We start from the raw sequence: 12,224 nt of genomic DNA, 5'->3' as shown, positions 1-12,224 counted from the left end.
TTCGTCATAATTAATCGTTCTTAAATTCTTTCTTTGCTTATTAAAATCATGCAGCATATACACACATATATATATATACATACATATATATATATACATATGTGTATATATATATATACATATATACACATATGTATGTATATACATATATACATTTGTCGTTTACGTATAATATTTGTTTTCATTATCGATACATTCTTTCCTTTATAGTTTTTTAAGTAATGGTATAGGCGAGCAAACAAAAAATTAGTACCGTTTCTTTTTCCATCTCCGTCCGTGTTCAATTTTTACATGAGCTTCTCTATTATACTATATACATAAATCCAACATTACAAACACTTTATTAAAAATTTTTGTATACCTATTTGAATTAATTGTTTAACTAATAACTAAATATACATAAAATTAATTTAATTTAAACAATATTAATCTCAGTTTCTTAATCATAAATGTATAGAATATATATATATATTCGTTCATATAGAGTGTGTGAGTGCGTATGCCAGTGTGTGTGTGCCTATACACACGTTATTAATGATTTCAAGTATAAAATTTTAAATAAAAAAAAAATTATTTTATTTATATATAGGTGGTGGTATTGGTATTGATGCATGCATATTATTATCCAACAATAAACTGTTTTCTGTTGGCTGTGTATATTCCATATGCAAAAAAGGCAAATTGCGTATTTCAAAAGTTGTTATTTTTTTACAATATCGTATATCTAGATATTGAAGACTTTTACAATTTTCTTGTATATATACTAAACTTTGATTTGTTAATTGTATACAACCCTGTTAACGAACAAAAAATATAGATATTAGAATCTTTTAAAAAAAAAAAAAAAGAAAGAAAAACTAGAATAAATTTAATATATTTAATAGTATTTAATTTTGATTTAATTATATTAGAATTAAAACGATCTAATTGTAAGTCTTAATACTGAATATACCTGAAGATGAAGACGTTTTAATCTGTGTAAATATATAGCAAGATATGAGACACCCAAATCTGATATGTTATAACATTGTGTTAAATCTAATTCCTCTATAGCAGAGTTATTTTTTGCTAGATATTCTAATCCCACATATGTTATCTGCAAAATAATTTAAGCATAACAACATGCAAAAGTATACCTTGTAAGCATTTTATGATATTATTGTTATACATATTTAATCTTTCTATCTGTAATATATTGCATCAATTTTAATTAGACAAATAATCTTAAAAAAAAAAAAAATAAGTCATAATATTTTACCTGGCAACATTTTCTTAAACTTAATACCCTCAATTCTATAAAAGCAAAATTATGTTTCAAGCTGACATCGGTTATCCTACTGCAACCCGAGAGATCCAATTCTCTAAGACCTTTCAGACGTGTCAAACTAAATGCAGGCATTGTTGTAGGCGATGAAGTTGAAATATTCTTCCATAAATTTTTAATGTAACATGTTCTATTAGCATCGCATACTATTTCTTCTTCTGTTCGTGAACGTAAACTGATTCGTAATAATGATTCTGGTGGCTTATCAGTAACGTTAAGTTGAAGTGATTGTATGTCTATATTATCACTGGTATCAATACCCATTAAGCCAGCATCTGTTATTCTATCACAATGAGTTACTTTTAATGTTCGTAAAAATACAAGTTCTTCAAATATTTTCTGGAAAAATATAATAAAAGATGAACTGTATAAAACAAAATAAAAATAGTTAATTGAATAGGTTAATTACCTGTATTGTAATATCTGTAACAGCTATGAAACAATAACCAACATCAAGGTACCTTAAATTTGGAAAACATTTAACTATACATTTAATACATGATTCATCGAGATTCAAAGCATTTACGGAAAGTTTCAACATTTTATCATTTCTAATATCATTTTTTGTAGAACAATCTGCCTCTTGCACGTTTAAATTTATATTATCTGGTTTCATATCCGTCTCATTGTCAGTTGTTTGTAAATTATTTTGTAATTCATTACAAAGTCCATCAGTGATACATTTTGAGGTAAGTTGCTCACACTCTGAAATATCTAATTCTTTTAGATTTCTGAGCAATTGTATTTGTTGTATACCACCATCTGTGACTGCCCTGCATCTTCTTATATTTAAACTTTCTAATTCTTTCAGATGTTTACATATAACAATGAGACTAACATCTGTGATTCGAGTACAAAAGCTTATGTCTAATAATTTTAAATGAATTTGATGATACGTTAATGTTCTAATTCCAATAATAGTTAACTGATTACAATGTTGTAATTTTAATGTCTCCAATCTGAGATTCTCCAATTTTGAAAGAGTTGCTAAAGCAGTACCATCTATAAGTGTATGACTAAAGTCTACATGTTTTAATTGTTTTGCAGAAGAAATAATATACTGCAAAATATTTAAAAATGTTAATACTGATTCTGAACCATAAGTAATCACATTATTATTAGGATAAAATTTTTTATACAAGCCACAATGAAAAGATATTTCGCAACCTTTTAGACTGAGTGTATTTACATTTGGGCATATCGAAATAAATTTATTAAATAAAGCATCACTTAAATATCGATTATAAGTGAGACTAAGTTCGTGTAAAAATTTTAATTTTTCTGAGAGTTCTTTTATATCGCTGTCATCTTCCAAAAGTCTGCCGGACATTAAACATTCTCGACAAGAACTGATGTGTAATGTTTTCAAACTGTTGCAATGCTTAAGAATCCCAATGAGTGTTTTTTCACTGAAATCACAACAGAACTGCAAACAATATAATATTTGATTATCATCCATAATTCAAGTAAAATTAATTAGGAACATAATATATTTTTAATTTATAATTTTAATACCGATACTGAATATAACCTCCTTAATCAGTATTAAAATTGTAAATTAAATTAAATTTAATTTTAATTTTGAGCCTTTAATAACTAATTTATTATACCAGATGAAGACTCTTCATAAAAGGTCCATATTGTCTCCAAAGAGACATTGTACTTTTTAATTCCACTTCTTTAAAAATAAAATTATAAAATGGTCGGAAAGAATGTTCTAGTATATGTAATACATCACTTAAATTGTCTATTCGTGGTGGACCAAGGATTATTAATTGTTGATCTATAAATTTTGTGGCAAGGGATGCTTCATGCCATATTCGATTAACCAATCCAGCAGCCATTCTATCAGATATAGATAGATATGACATTATATGTATAATTACCTGTTAATAGGAATAATGCAAAAAAAAAAGAAATGTTAATATAAGGAATTGTCCTAAAAGAATTTAGAAATAATATTTGGAGAAAAAGATTTTATTATCGTATTTTTATACTCGTCATGTCAATGCGCATAAACAATTACAATGATTATCTAATTTGTTCAAATTTTTAAATATCTTTTGACATTCTAAAAATTATATTTCTATTAGATATTATTTTCAATAAATAATTAACTTACATCTATAGGTAATTGTGGTATATCAATATTTATTGTGCTCTGGCTAGATATTGTTTCCATTGTTGACTTCAGTTATTGCACTGATTTCATAAAATAAATTCTATCGCAATACAATATTACATTAATTTTTATATAATGATTATTAAACTTAATTCAGTTAATTTATAGTACCTTTAAAATACAAAAATATTTAATTATTAACGATTAATTTAAAGATATTCATTATATTTTTGATTAAAAGAACGAGAACGGGATATATTTATACTCGTTATAACCCATTAATTTAAATAAACATTACGTTTATATAAAAGATAGTGATTACATAAAGCTACGTAACATTGTGCGCACGATTCTTACTCAAGTTCGTTTAAGTTTTTTGACAGCTATGATTCCAACCTATAGGTTACATTGAATCACCGTTTTTAACGTATTGTAACGTTAGGTTCATATAAAATGGCGACATGTATATTACGAAGTATCTTTTAAACGTCTTGTATTAAGTTTTCCATATTATTTTTTAGTCATTTTCTTGAATTCTACCTACAAAAAACTTCAGAATGGAAAAAAATATTGAAAAAACTTTAGACGAAGTGTAAGTTTTCAAATATATTATTTCATTTGTATAAATTGTGTGTGCGTGTGTGATTTTGCGCGGGCGTTTTATTTTGATATCTAACAAAAAGAAAAAAAAACAATAATAAACTATTATGTTAGTTTATTGAATTAAATTATTAAACTTGTCTTATTTTAAATATTCATTCATTATTTCTTAGAAAAAACAATGAAGCTATAATCGGTTGCATCCTGGTTGATCGTGCTGGATTATGTTTAGGAGGTACGTTGTTAAATAAGTTAACCTTTTATAATATATTATTTTTTATGTATATATTATATAATAACAAATTTTTTTCTACATAAATATTCTTTAGTCAAAGGTAATGCTTCAAGCGATAGTGCAGGTATTATAGCGGCCATTGCAGATCAAGTTGCAAAATTAGAACTTGATTCAACTTGTCCAATTATAACAATCCAAAATGATAACAGGTAATGCAAATAATACTTTGGTTATGTGTGTGTATATATATATATACAAGTAATATGCACATTTTTCAAATGGATATTAAATTGAAAATATATACTTTTAATTTCTTATAGGAAATGTCTTATTCAACGACAAGGACCAATAGTTGGTGCAATTTATAAACATATTGCAAATTAATATTATTATCTTTGCCCTTATTTTTAATTTACAGTAAGATATGTTATAAAGTATGATGTATTTTGTTACTTATTCTTATACATAGAAAGGAAGATAATTATATACCTATTATGTTATAACCAGCAATATTATCTTATAAGATTATCTCTTTTCGAAATATAGAAATTATTATTATGATTTTTGTAAGATTATAGAATTGCATTATGAATCTAATATTTGAAGGATCCAAATACTAATAAAATATTTACATTTTAGGAATTTAAGGTCAATCATTCTTTTTATATTTGTTTTTCCTTTCGTACCACTTGTTACCACCAAGTTTAATTAGTTCATAATTTTCATATATCCATGCAATAAAAACCATTATAAGTGCTACGAATCCAATTAACAAATGCAGCATTTTTTCATCTGGGAAGAAATAGACCTAAAAATACACAGACAAATGCATTATTAACTTAATTATAATATTTTTTGATTATTATTATATATATATATGTATATATATATATATATATATGAATGTAAAAAATAAAATTTCTTTACATGCGATAAATTTGTGATAATTGTAGCTAGTAATAATGTAATAAAGAACATTCGTTTTGGTACTAATCCAAGTAAAGGATTGTGAATTGCGCCAGAATGACGTTTATTAATGAATATCATTGAATGCGCAATCCTCAGACTCATATTAAAACAATTTCCAAGAATAAAACCAACTGGCCCGAACCAAATAACAAATAAATAAGATGCACCCAGAAATGCTATTGATTCATAGATCATTATCAAATTGTTCTTATTTATAGTAGCACTGTCAGCTGTTGCATTTGTATAACATTCAGTCACACCATTAATACCCAATAATAATATAGCCAAACAGTGTGTTCTCAATAAGAGAACTGGTAAATTTGATGTCAATTTTGCTCCACCATATAACCAAAGTAATGTACTCGAATAAGATTGTCCAAATACTAAAATTATAAAGCCGATAGCTGTAACAGCTGAGCACATATGCGTGAGTACACTTATACTTTCTTGAATCTTTATCTGCAAATTGTAATTTATTTTAATTCATACTTCTTTCAATTTTTTTATAAGTTTCTTTTACAAATTTATATACTTACTGGATTTTGTTCCAATAAAGGTTTATCCCTTTTAACCATTTGTGTAAAATAAAAATATCCACTGTCTTCGATTGGACGAAAAATAAATCTTGCAGCCAAAGAACCCAAGTTATTGACAACCTCGTACGTTCCCTTACATATTAAAATAATAATTATGCAATGTCATAATAAAATGTAATATAAATAAGGAATATTTGTTAATTAAGTACCTGTTCAGTAAACGAAAGTACTGGTATAACGGTCATGATTAACCTTTCACCTTCTGTTAAAATTTGTTTTAAAATACCTTGTCTAAAGAAACTCCATGTTAATATAGTCAATTTTTTATCTAAATATGAGTCCTGAAAAGTTCTTATTTTGATTATAAAGAGGTAAAAGGAAAACCTTAAAAGAAATACATACACTATTTTCTAATTGACCAGGCAAAAAATCCTTTATTGTTCGAAATGGAAATTCTGTTGAAATATATTCGTCATTCATATCCTTCAAGGACATTCTTCTTTTTTGTTTGAACTTAGTTATACTATTAATGTAATAATGAAAATATGCATAATAACTAGTTGTATAAAATATTGCTGCGACTAATTGTGCTATGCCAAAAGCAAATAACGCATTTTCTGGATAATAAAGTATTAATGGTACAAACGTTGAAGTACGGATAGTAATCATGATTGTATCTAGCATAACCTGGAAACAAAATTATATTATGTATTTATCACTTAAAAATAATTGATATATAAAAGTATAAAAGTAAATTTGTTTACTTTAAGTTTAACAAAAAGGAATGCATTGGCAACTAATTGTACAATTAGAGATGATAATTCTATGATGCAAGATAATGCCACTGCCCACACTGCAAATGTATAGTAAGGAGGTAAACTTTCAGAAGTTGATAAAAAAAAGAGCCAAATATATCCAAACAGTGAAGACATTACAATGCAAATTGGTACTCTGAAAAATATAATTAATGCTGTAAATATATAATATGATTTCATTAGTAGTCATAAGTAAACAGTATAATTAATGAATTAATCTCTATAAGTAATTATAGAGTACACTAACGTTATCCAAAGTAAATTTACAACTTGAGCCCAGTTATGTTCGGACGTATTAGTTAAGCATGCCTTCATAAATGGTTCACGAGATAAAAATAATATCATGGATTCTAAAAGTAGTAATCTTACATTGATTACACCCAAAATTGCTTGTCCAACATGACGTACCACAAAAGCATTTAGAACAAATGTTACACAGCGACATATTATCTGTAAGAATTTTTATGGTACATATAAAAGAACATAGTGATATAATAAATTTTTTTTATGGATAATGTAATAAAAGGATAAAACTTGAAAAATTTACAAGACCTTTTTTTAAAGAAAAATATATTGATATATAATACCTGAAATACGATGTTAAATGAAGCATTTTCTAAGCTGCTTTTTAAGATCGATTGCGACATATTTATATCTAATTAAAAACATTCAACATTTCGAGATTCCCGCCATAAACATTGATGTTGACAATATATTACGTAGAATTTGTAGAATATCTAAAACATAAGGTGAAATCGTATTTCCATAATAATTCTTTGGGCATACTTTCTTTGACATAAGAAATAGATAAATATTACTGACATGATAACCAAACATCAACGATTACACTTGAATCTAATATATTTCATGACGCAATTCTCAAATTTCCCTATGTCCTATTTTAATCTAGTAATTTTGCATCTAACATACACAAGCTGGTAAAAATATTATAATAAAGACAATGGATTTTCATAATCTATTGTAGATTAATAGATAAATTTCTCTCCGGTGCAATCTGCCTACTGAGACTTTGAGGTTAGTTTCTAGAAAGCCGATTGTCAGTAGCAGACGACAATCGATTGATTCAGCAGTTACTGCAATAGAGTAGTGTAGGACACGTGACTTAATTGTTTATAAATTTTTTTCATTCTTTGTATAACAGAAAAAAGATATAAAAAAATTGGTGAGTTTAATATTAGATAACAATCATTTTTATAAAATTAATATCAAGTATTTATTTCTGCGCATAAATATATACATTTCATTATGAAATAGAGTATTCAAGAAAGAAGTTTTCGACCGAAAGAAAATAACTTTACTACTATTCAATTTCTTACTGCAATGCGATCATGTTAATGCATTTACAGTTTTTAATTCTAATTCTGATAAATTTTTTAAAACTTCGATACAGTGACTCTTTAAGATAGTGTAATAGAATCTGAATTTGGATATATTCAAATACACCCATAATAAAGTATTTAACTTAGTGGAATGTTTACTGAAGAAGCAAAATCGAGTGACATTACAAATGCAAAACATTTATTTTCCACGTCTATCATCGTAAGTATTCCAATTACGAAGTGTTATATATTTTAAATTAACTTTTAAATCTTATTGTTATAAAACGTTGAAAATATAATACGCAAGATAATAAACCGTATATTTTTATTTTATTATTATTATTATATATATATATATATATATATATATATATACATATATATATATATACATATATATATATATACATATATATATATATACATATATATATATATATACATATATATATATATATACATATATATATATATATATGTATTATATTACATTATATATAAATAATATACAAAATTCCTTTCACAGAAAAAACATACAAATAGAAAGAACTATAAATTTGTATATATATATATATATTTTTTTTTTTTTTTTTATTATTTTGAAATATGTATTTACTAATTATCAAATTTTAATAATTTATTATTACTAGTCAGGTGCTGCTGCAGGAATTATTTGTGACATAATATTTTTCCCATTGGATACTCTCAAAACACGTTTACAAAGTCAACATGGATTCTTAAAATCGGGTGGTTACAAACAATTGTATCATGGTATAGGACCTGTAATGATGGGCTCTGCTCCATCAGGTAGATCTTATATACAAATGAAAAATAGAATACAAAAAATATGATTGCCATTACATATAACAATTTTTTTTACCAGCTGCTTTATTCTTTATCACTTATGAGGGATTAAAAGAATTCTTACAACCACAAATATTACCTCAATATCATGCATTTATACATATGGGTGCTGCATCATTAGGTGAAATGGTAACAGAATTATTTTAAAATTTTTCACACGAATATAGCATCGAACATATAAAAATTCAATATATAAGATGTTTATTTATCAATATAAATAAATAAAATATAAAAATATAAATATCAAGATAGACTCCTAAACAAATGTTTCCTTATAATATTGCCTTAATTATGATATGCATATAAAATTGCATCTTCTTGATAATCTATTATAAAAAGTAAAAGATCTAAATTTATATTTAATATCATTCCATTAAGTGTCATAAATATATCCAAATAAAAAATTGTATATTATTATATTGCAGGTTGCTTGTTTAATACGAGTACCAGTGGAGGTACTTAAACAAAGAAGACAAGCGCTTTTAGCTGATGTAGCTCGTTTAAAATTACGAACATTATTTCGTGGATATGGCAGCACTGTTCTTCGTGACATGCCATTTGGATGCATTCAAATGCCATTATGGGAATACTTTAAAGTTTGTTGGAAACAGCATGTACACCATGAATGTACACCATTAGAAGGAGCTTATTGTGGTGCTGCATCTGGTGAGATTAATTTTTGCAATATTTGATAATACCATTATTTCAACAAAATATATTATTAAAAATGTATAAATCTAAAAATTATTTCACAGTGGCGGTCTCTGCAGCTATTACAACTCCATTGGATGTTGCAAAAACTAGAATAATGTTGTCTTCGACTACAGCGGATAAAAAAGAAGTTAAAATATCCACGATGTTAAAGGAAGTTTATCGAGAGAATGGACCTAAAGGGTATGGACAAATTGCATCTTTCTATTATTTGAAGTCTTAGGTATTGTCATGCGTCTCTTTTTAACTTTAATGTTTTGTCATAGTTTAAATCATTGAAAAATATCTTTTAGATTATTCGCAGGCTTTCTTCCAAGGGTGGGTGGCTTTACTATTAGTGGTTTTGTATTTTTTGGTATCTATGAACAATCCAGAGAAATTTGTGCTTCAATTTTCCCATATACATCAAACCAAAAAAACAAAACATAGTAAAAGTAATAACAAAAAGCAAAAATATTTTTTGCTCACTATTCGAAGTTAAAAATTTTCACATTTTCTCAAATTTTTTCTCACGTCTATTCGTTAAAAAATAATGAATAAACTTTGCACCTTATATATAACAATACTTTTGTTTATAATAAACAACCGTATTGATTTTCTTAAAGGTGATAAACCATAATTAAATTATCTGAAAGTCTTCACAGTTTCTGCTTAAATATGGCACCATTATAGTAGTAAATAATTAACTTATATATTTAAAAATTTCAAAATAAAATTTTCTTTCTGAAATTTATAGAAACATAAAATTTATAAAATATAATTAATGCTTAAATAAGACAACAAATGAAATGTACATTAATTTGTAATATATAAATGCAAGTAATTATATCCATAATTACTGTTAAGATGCACACATGCACTTTGTCAGAAAAATATTACAATTATAGAGAATATTTTAGCAATCATTGATCTAATCTTTACGTTAGAATAATATTTAAGAAGGCACAAAACTTTTTCTAATACTAATTACTTGTTTAATAATTGTATCATATAAGAATAATTTATTGTATGTTAAAACTTTGCTTTCAAATATTAATATATAGTATTAATATACATTAAATTACCTCTTTTGAATATTATATGAAGAATGAAAGTATTAAAAATTTTAATATTGTTTTTGCTTTTATGGCCTAACAACAATGCGATGTTTTGGGCGTATTTATTAAAGCAACTGTTTCTTCTACTTTTTGTAAATTCTCTGGCACAGATAAGAAATCATTAGCAATTTCTGTAAATAATTCCACTGCAAGAAATAAATAATTTAAGTTTATCTTCAAAAAAAGCAGTGTGATCAAATATATGATCTTACCAACATTCTCCCCAGTTTTACTCGATGTTAAAAAAAATTTAGCTTGAATACCATTTGCATAGTTTTTTACAATATCTATATCTGGTACTGCTATCATATCAGTGTTTGATAAAATATCTTTTTTTGTACCACAAAGATAAATTTTACATTCTTCTTCTACATCTCTCAATTCTCTTACCCAAAATTTTGCTTTTTGAAATGTATTAAATTTTGTAACATCATAACATATTATTGCAGCTTTAGCACCACGATAATATATTCTTGTCATTGCATCATATCTAAAATAAATAATTTAAATTTAATATTATTTGAGTGAAAATAATCTTTAACAAAATTAATATGTAACATTTATTGAAATTAAGATAATATACCTTTCGTTACCTGCAGTGTCCCATATTCCCATTACAATATTATGTCCATTAATTTCTATTTGTTTTGCAGCAAATGCAGCTCCTATTGTCTACAAATAATGACTGATTTAATGTTTTATTTAATATATAATTGTTACAATATATATAATAAAAACATCCAAAATACACTTATGAATCTTAACTTTTACACTATCATAAATTTACTTTTATAAATCATTTAATTACGTTTTGATAGGATAAATTCTCATTAAATCTTTCATTTACAAAACGCTCTGAAAGGCTTGTTTTTCCAACAGCTGCATTTCCTAGTAACACAACTTTTAAATCTACACGATTCATATTTGATTATACTTCCCACAAATGATTATGGAAAGATTATATCTTTATATCTTCATCTATGCAATTATATATATATATATGTATATATATATATATATGTATCTGTTAATATCTTATATTAAAATAATAAACTAAGGATGATCTGAAAATATTAAATATAACTCAAAAGTTTTTGAAAATTTTCTTTTAAGAAATGACTTGAAAAAATTAGAACCTACTTACTATAGATAAAGAATTACAATCGATAATCAGATAATAATGATATCGAACACTTATTCAAAAATGAAAATTTTGATAAGGCCTAAAATACAGAAATAATAACAATAAAAGTCTTTAATCGAAACCTTTTTATAAATGTCATGTACAGTCAACTCTAAATTGCGCTTTTTCGCTTATCTCAATCATTAATTAATTATTATCCACTTTATTTTTCTCCTTTCTTAATAAATAACAAAATAATTATTTTTTCACATACGTGAAAAGACTAACTCTTTTCGTTAACAACAAATTTTAATTGATGTTTTAGTTACGATTAAGTAAAAATAGAACAAAAAATCACAATTTGTTTCGATAAGATGATAGCGCCACTACACTTCGTATAAAAGTCATGGACTAAGTAGGATATAGATTTAACAAGCAAGGAAAGTTTTATTTGTTCACAGCAAAATTTTGAAAACTCTTGAGACAAC

General features: G+C 25.4%; 5 protein-coding genes across 18 annotated transcripts; 2 read left to right on the top strand and 3 right to left on the bottom strand.

Annotated features, from left to right (window-relative positions):
• Positions 1 to 116: 116 nt before the first annotated feature.
• LOC118447361 (uncharacterized) lies at positions 117 to 3,942 on the bottom strand. Of its 3 annotated transcripts, none has more exons than XM_035879233.2 (7): positions 3,804 to 3,942; positions 3,447 to 3,617; positions 2,935 to 3,210; positions 1,734 to 2,750; positions 1,259 to 1,663; positions 953 to 1,096; positions 117 to 794 (listed from the first exon to the last, which is right to left on the bottom strand). In XM_035879233.2, exons 2-7 carry the CDS (start codon positions 3,504 to 3,506, stop codon positions 576 to 578), a joined length of 2,121 nt encoding a protein of 706 aa, XP_035735126.1. In that variant the 5' UTR covers positions 3,507 to 3,617; positions 3,804 to 3,942; the 3' UTR covers positions 117 to 575. The 3 variants fall into 3 exon arrangements, with proteins under 3 accessions (XP_035735126.1, XP_035735125.1, XP_085519177.1); XM_035879232.2 differs by lacking the exon at positions 3,804 to 3,942 and adding an exon at positions 3,618 to 3,797 and having other exon boundaries at positions 3,447 to 3,546; XM_085663051.1 differs by lacking the exon at positions 3,804 to 3,942 and having other exon boundaries at positions 2,935 to 3,169; positions 3,447 to 3,559.
• Positions 3,897 to 4,842, top strand: Lamtor5 (Late endosomal/lysosomal adaptor, MAPK and MTOR activator 5). Its single transcript, XM_035879305.2, has 4 exons — positions 3,897 to 4,038; positions 4,220 to 4,281; positions 4,376 to 4,490; positions 4,602 to 4,842. Exons 1-4 carry the CDS (start codon positions 4,004 to 4,006, stop codon positions 4,663 to 4,665), a joined length of 276 nt encoding a protein of 91 aa, XP_035735198.1. The 5' UTR covers positions 3,897 to 4,003; the 3' UTR covers positions 4,666 to 4,842.
• LOC118447371 (man(5)GlcNAc(2)-PP-dolichol translocation protein RFT1) lies at positions 4,317 to 7,564 on the bottom strand. Of its 3 annotated transcripts, XM_035879255.2 has the most exons (9): positions 7,424 to 7,564; positions 7,189 to 7,338; positions 6,849 to 7,051; positions 6,551 to 6,737; positions 6,189 to 6,473; positions 5,996 to 6,127; positions 5,787 to 5,918; positions 5,209 to 5,709; positions 4,317 to 5,089 (listed from the first exon to the last, which is right to left on the bottom strand). In XM_035879255.2, the coding sequence occupies exons 2-9, from the start codon at positions 7,246 to 7,248 to the stop codon at positions 4,931 to 4,933; spliced, it is 1,659 nt and encodes a 552-aa protein (XP_035735148.2). In that variant the 5' UTR covers positions 7,249 to 7,338; positions 7,424 to 7,564; the 3' UTR covers positions 4,317 to 4,930. The 3 variants fall into 3 exon arrangements, with proteins under 3 accessions (XP_035735148.2, XP_085519178.1, XP_035735150.2); XM_085663052.1 differs by lacking the exon at positions 7,424 to 7,564 and having other exon boundaries at positions 6,551 to 6,756; positions 6,971 to 7,051; positions 7,189 to 7,329; XM_035879257.2 differs by lacking the exon at positions 7,424 to 7,564 and having other exon boundaries at positions 6,971 to 7,051; positions 7,189 to 7,222.
• Positions 7,561 to 10,587, top strand: LOC118447387 (mitochondrial S-adenosylmethionine carrier protein). Of its 5 annotated transcripts, none has more exons than XM_085663053.1 (7): positions 7,561 to 7,636; positions 8,013 to 8,161; positions 8,592 to 8,748; positions 8,825 to 8,934; positions 9,231 to 9,471; positions 9,561 to 9,699; positions 9,810 to 10,587. In XM_085663053.1, the coding sequence occupies exons 2-7, from the start codon at positions 8,093 to 8,095 to the stop codon at positions 9,943 to 9,945; spliced, it is 852 nt and encodes a 283-aa protein (XP_085519179.1). In that variant the 5' UTR covers positions 7,561 to 7,636; positions 8,013 to 8,092; the 3' UTR covers positions 9,946 to 10,587. The 5 variants fall into 5 exon arrangements, with proteins under 5 accessions (XP_085519179.1, XP_035735173.1, XP_035735172.1 ...); XM_035879280.2 differs by lacking the exon at positions 7,561 to 7,636 and adding an exon at positions 7,645 to 7,784; XM_035879279.2 differs by lacking the exon at positions 7,561 to 7,636 and adding an exon at positions 7,655 to 7,784 and having other exon boundaries at positions 7,877 to 8,161.
• LOC118447395 (ras-related protein Rab-24) lies at positions 10,578 to 12,177 on the bottom strand. Of its 6 annotated transcripts, XM_035879293.2 has the most exons (5): positions 11,758 to 12,166; positions 11,422 to 11,677; positions 11,197 to 11,285; positions 10,826 to 11,103; positions 10,621 to 10,759 (listed from the first exon to the last, which is right to left on the bottom strand). In XM_035879293.2, exons 2-5 carry the CDS (start codon positions 11,533 to 11,535, stop codon positions 10,647 to 10,649), a joined length of 594 nt encoding a protein of 197 aa, XP_035735186.1. In that variant the 5' UTR covers positions 11,536 to 11,677; positions 11,758 to 12,166; the 3' UTR covers positions 10,621 to 10,646. The 6 variants fall into 6 exon arrangements, with proteins under 6 accessions (XP_035735185.1, XP_035735186.1, XP_085519182.1 ...); XM_035879292.2 differs by having other exon boundaries at positions 10,578 to 11,103; positions 11,758 to 12,177; XM_085663056.1 differs by having other exon boundaries at positions 10,647 to 11,103; positions 11,197 to 11,278; positions 11,758 to 12,176.
• Positions 12,178 to 12,224: the final 47 nt, after the last annotated feature.

The sequence above is a fragment of the Vespa mandarinia genome, chromosome 20, assembly GCF_050613455.1.
Source record: "Vespa mandarinia isolate Hongniang chromosome 20, ASM5061345v1, whole genome shotgun sequence".
NCBI lineage: Eukaryota > Metazoa > Arthropoda > Insecta > Hymenoptera > Vespidae > Vespa > Vespa mandarinia.
The sequence above is the reverse complement of the archived record's forward strand: the minus strand, read 5'-3'. Positions and strand labels throughout refer to the sequence as shown.

Bases quoted from the DNA above. Each gene is read 5' to 3' on its own strand.
- LOC118447361 (XM_035879233.2), bottom strand. From the start codon at position 3,506: ATGGAAACAATATCTAGCCAGAGCACAATAAATATTGATATACCACAA. The intron at 1,097-1,258 runs GTAAAATATTAT...ATTATTTTGCAG, and splicing joins GTTTAAGAAAATGTTGCCAG to ATAACATATGTGGGATTAGA. The intron at 795-952 runs GTATATTCAGTA...GTTCGTTAACAG, and splicing joins TAAAACGTCTTCATCTTCAG to GGTTGTATACAATTAACAAA.
- Lamtor5 (XM_035879305.2), top strand. From the start codon at position 4,004: ATGGAAAAAAATATTGAAAAAACTTTAGACGAAGT. The intron at 4,039-4,219 runs GTAAGTTTTCAA...ATTATTTCTTAG, and splicing joins GAAAAAACTTTAGACGAAGT to AAAAAACAATGAAGCTATAA. The intron at 4,282-4,375 runs GTACGTTGTTAA...AATATTCTTTAG, and splicing joins TGCTGGATTATGTTTAGGAG to TCAAAGGTAATGCTTCAAGC.
- LOC118447371 (XM_035879255.2), bottom strand. From the start codon at position 7,248: ATGTCGCAATCGATCTTAAAAAGCAGCTTAGAAAATGCTTCATTTAAC. The intron at 6,474-6,550 runs GTAAACAAATTT...TTTTGTTTCCAG, and splicing joins TCCTTTTTGTTAAACTTAAA to GTTATGCTAGATACAATCAT. The intron at 6,128-6,188 runs GTATGTATTTCT...AGAACTTTTCAG, and splicing joins CTGGTCAATTAGAAAATAGT to GACTCATATTTAGATAAAAA.
- LOC118447387 (XM_085663053.1), top strand. From the start codon at position 8,093: ATGTTTACTGAAGAAGCAAAATCGAGTGACATTACAAATGCAAAACAT. The intron at 8,935-9,230 runs GTAACAGAATTA...ATTATATTGCAG, and splicing joins CTGCATCATTAGGTGAAATG to GTTGCTTGTTTAATACGAGT. The intron at 9,472-9,560 runs GTGAGATTAATT...ATTATTTCACAG, and splicing joins TTATTGTGGTGCTGCATCTG to TGGCGGTCTCTGCAGCTATT.
- LOC118447395 (XM_035879292.2), bottom strand. From the start codon at position 11,535: ATGAATCGTGTAGATTTAAAAGTTGTGTTACTAGGAAATGCAGCTGTT. The intron at 11,286-11,421 runs GTAATTAAATGA...CATTATTTGTAG, and splicing joins AGAATTTATCCTATCAAAAC to ACAATAGGAGCTGCATTTGC. The intron at 11,104-11,196 runs GTATATTATCTT...TATTTATTTTAG, and splicing joins GACACTGCAGGTAACGAAAG to ATATGATGCAATGACAAGAA.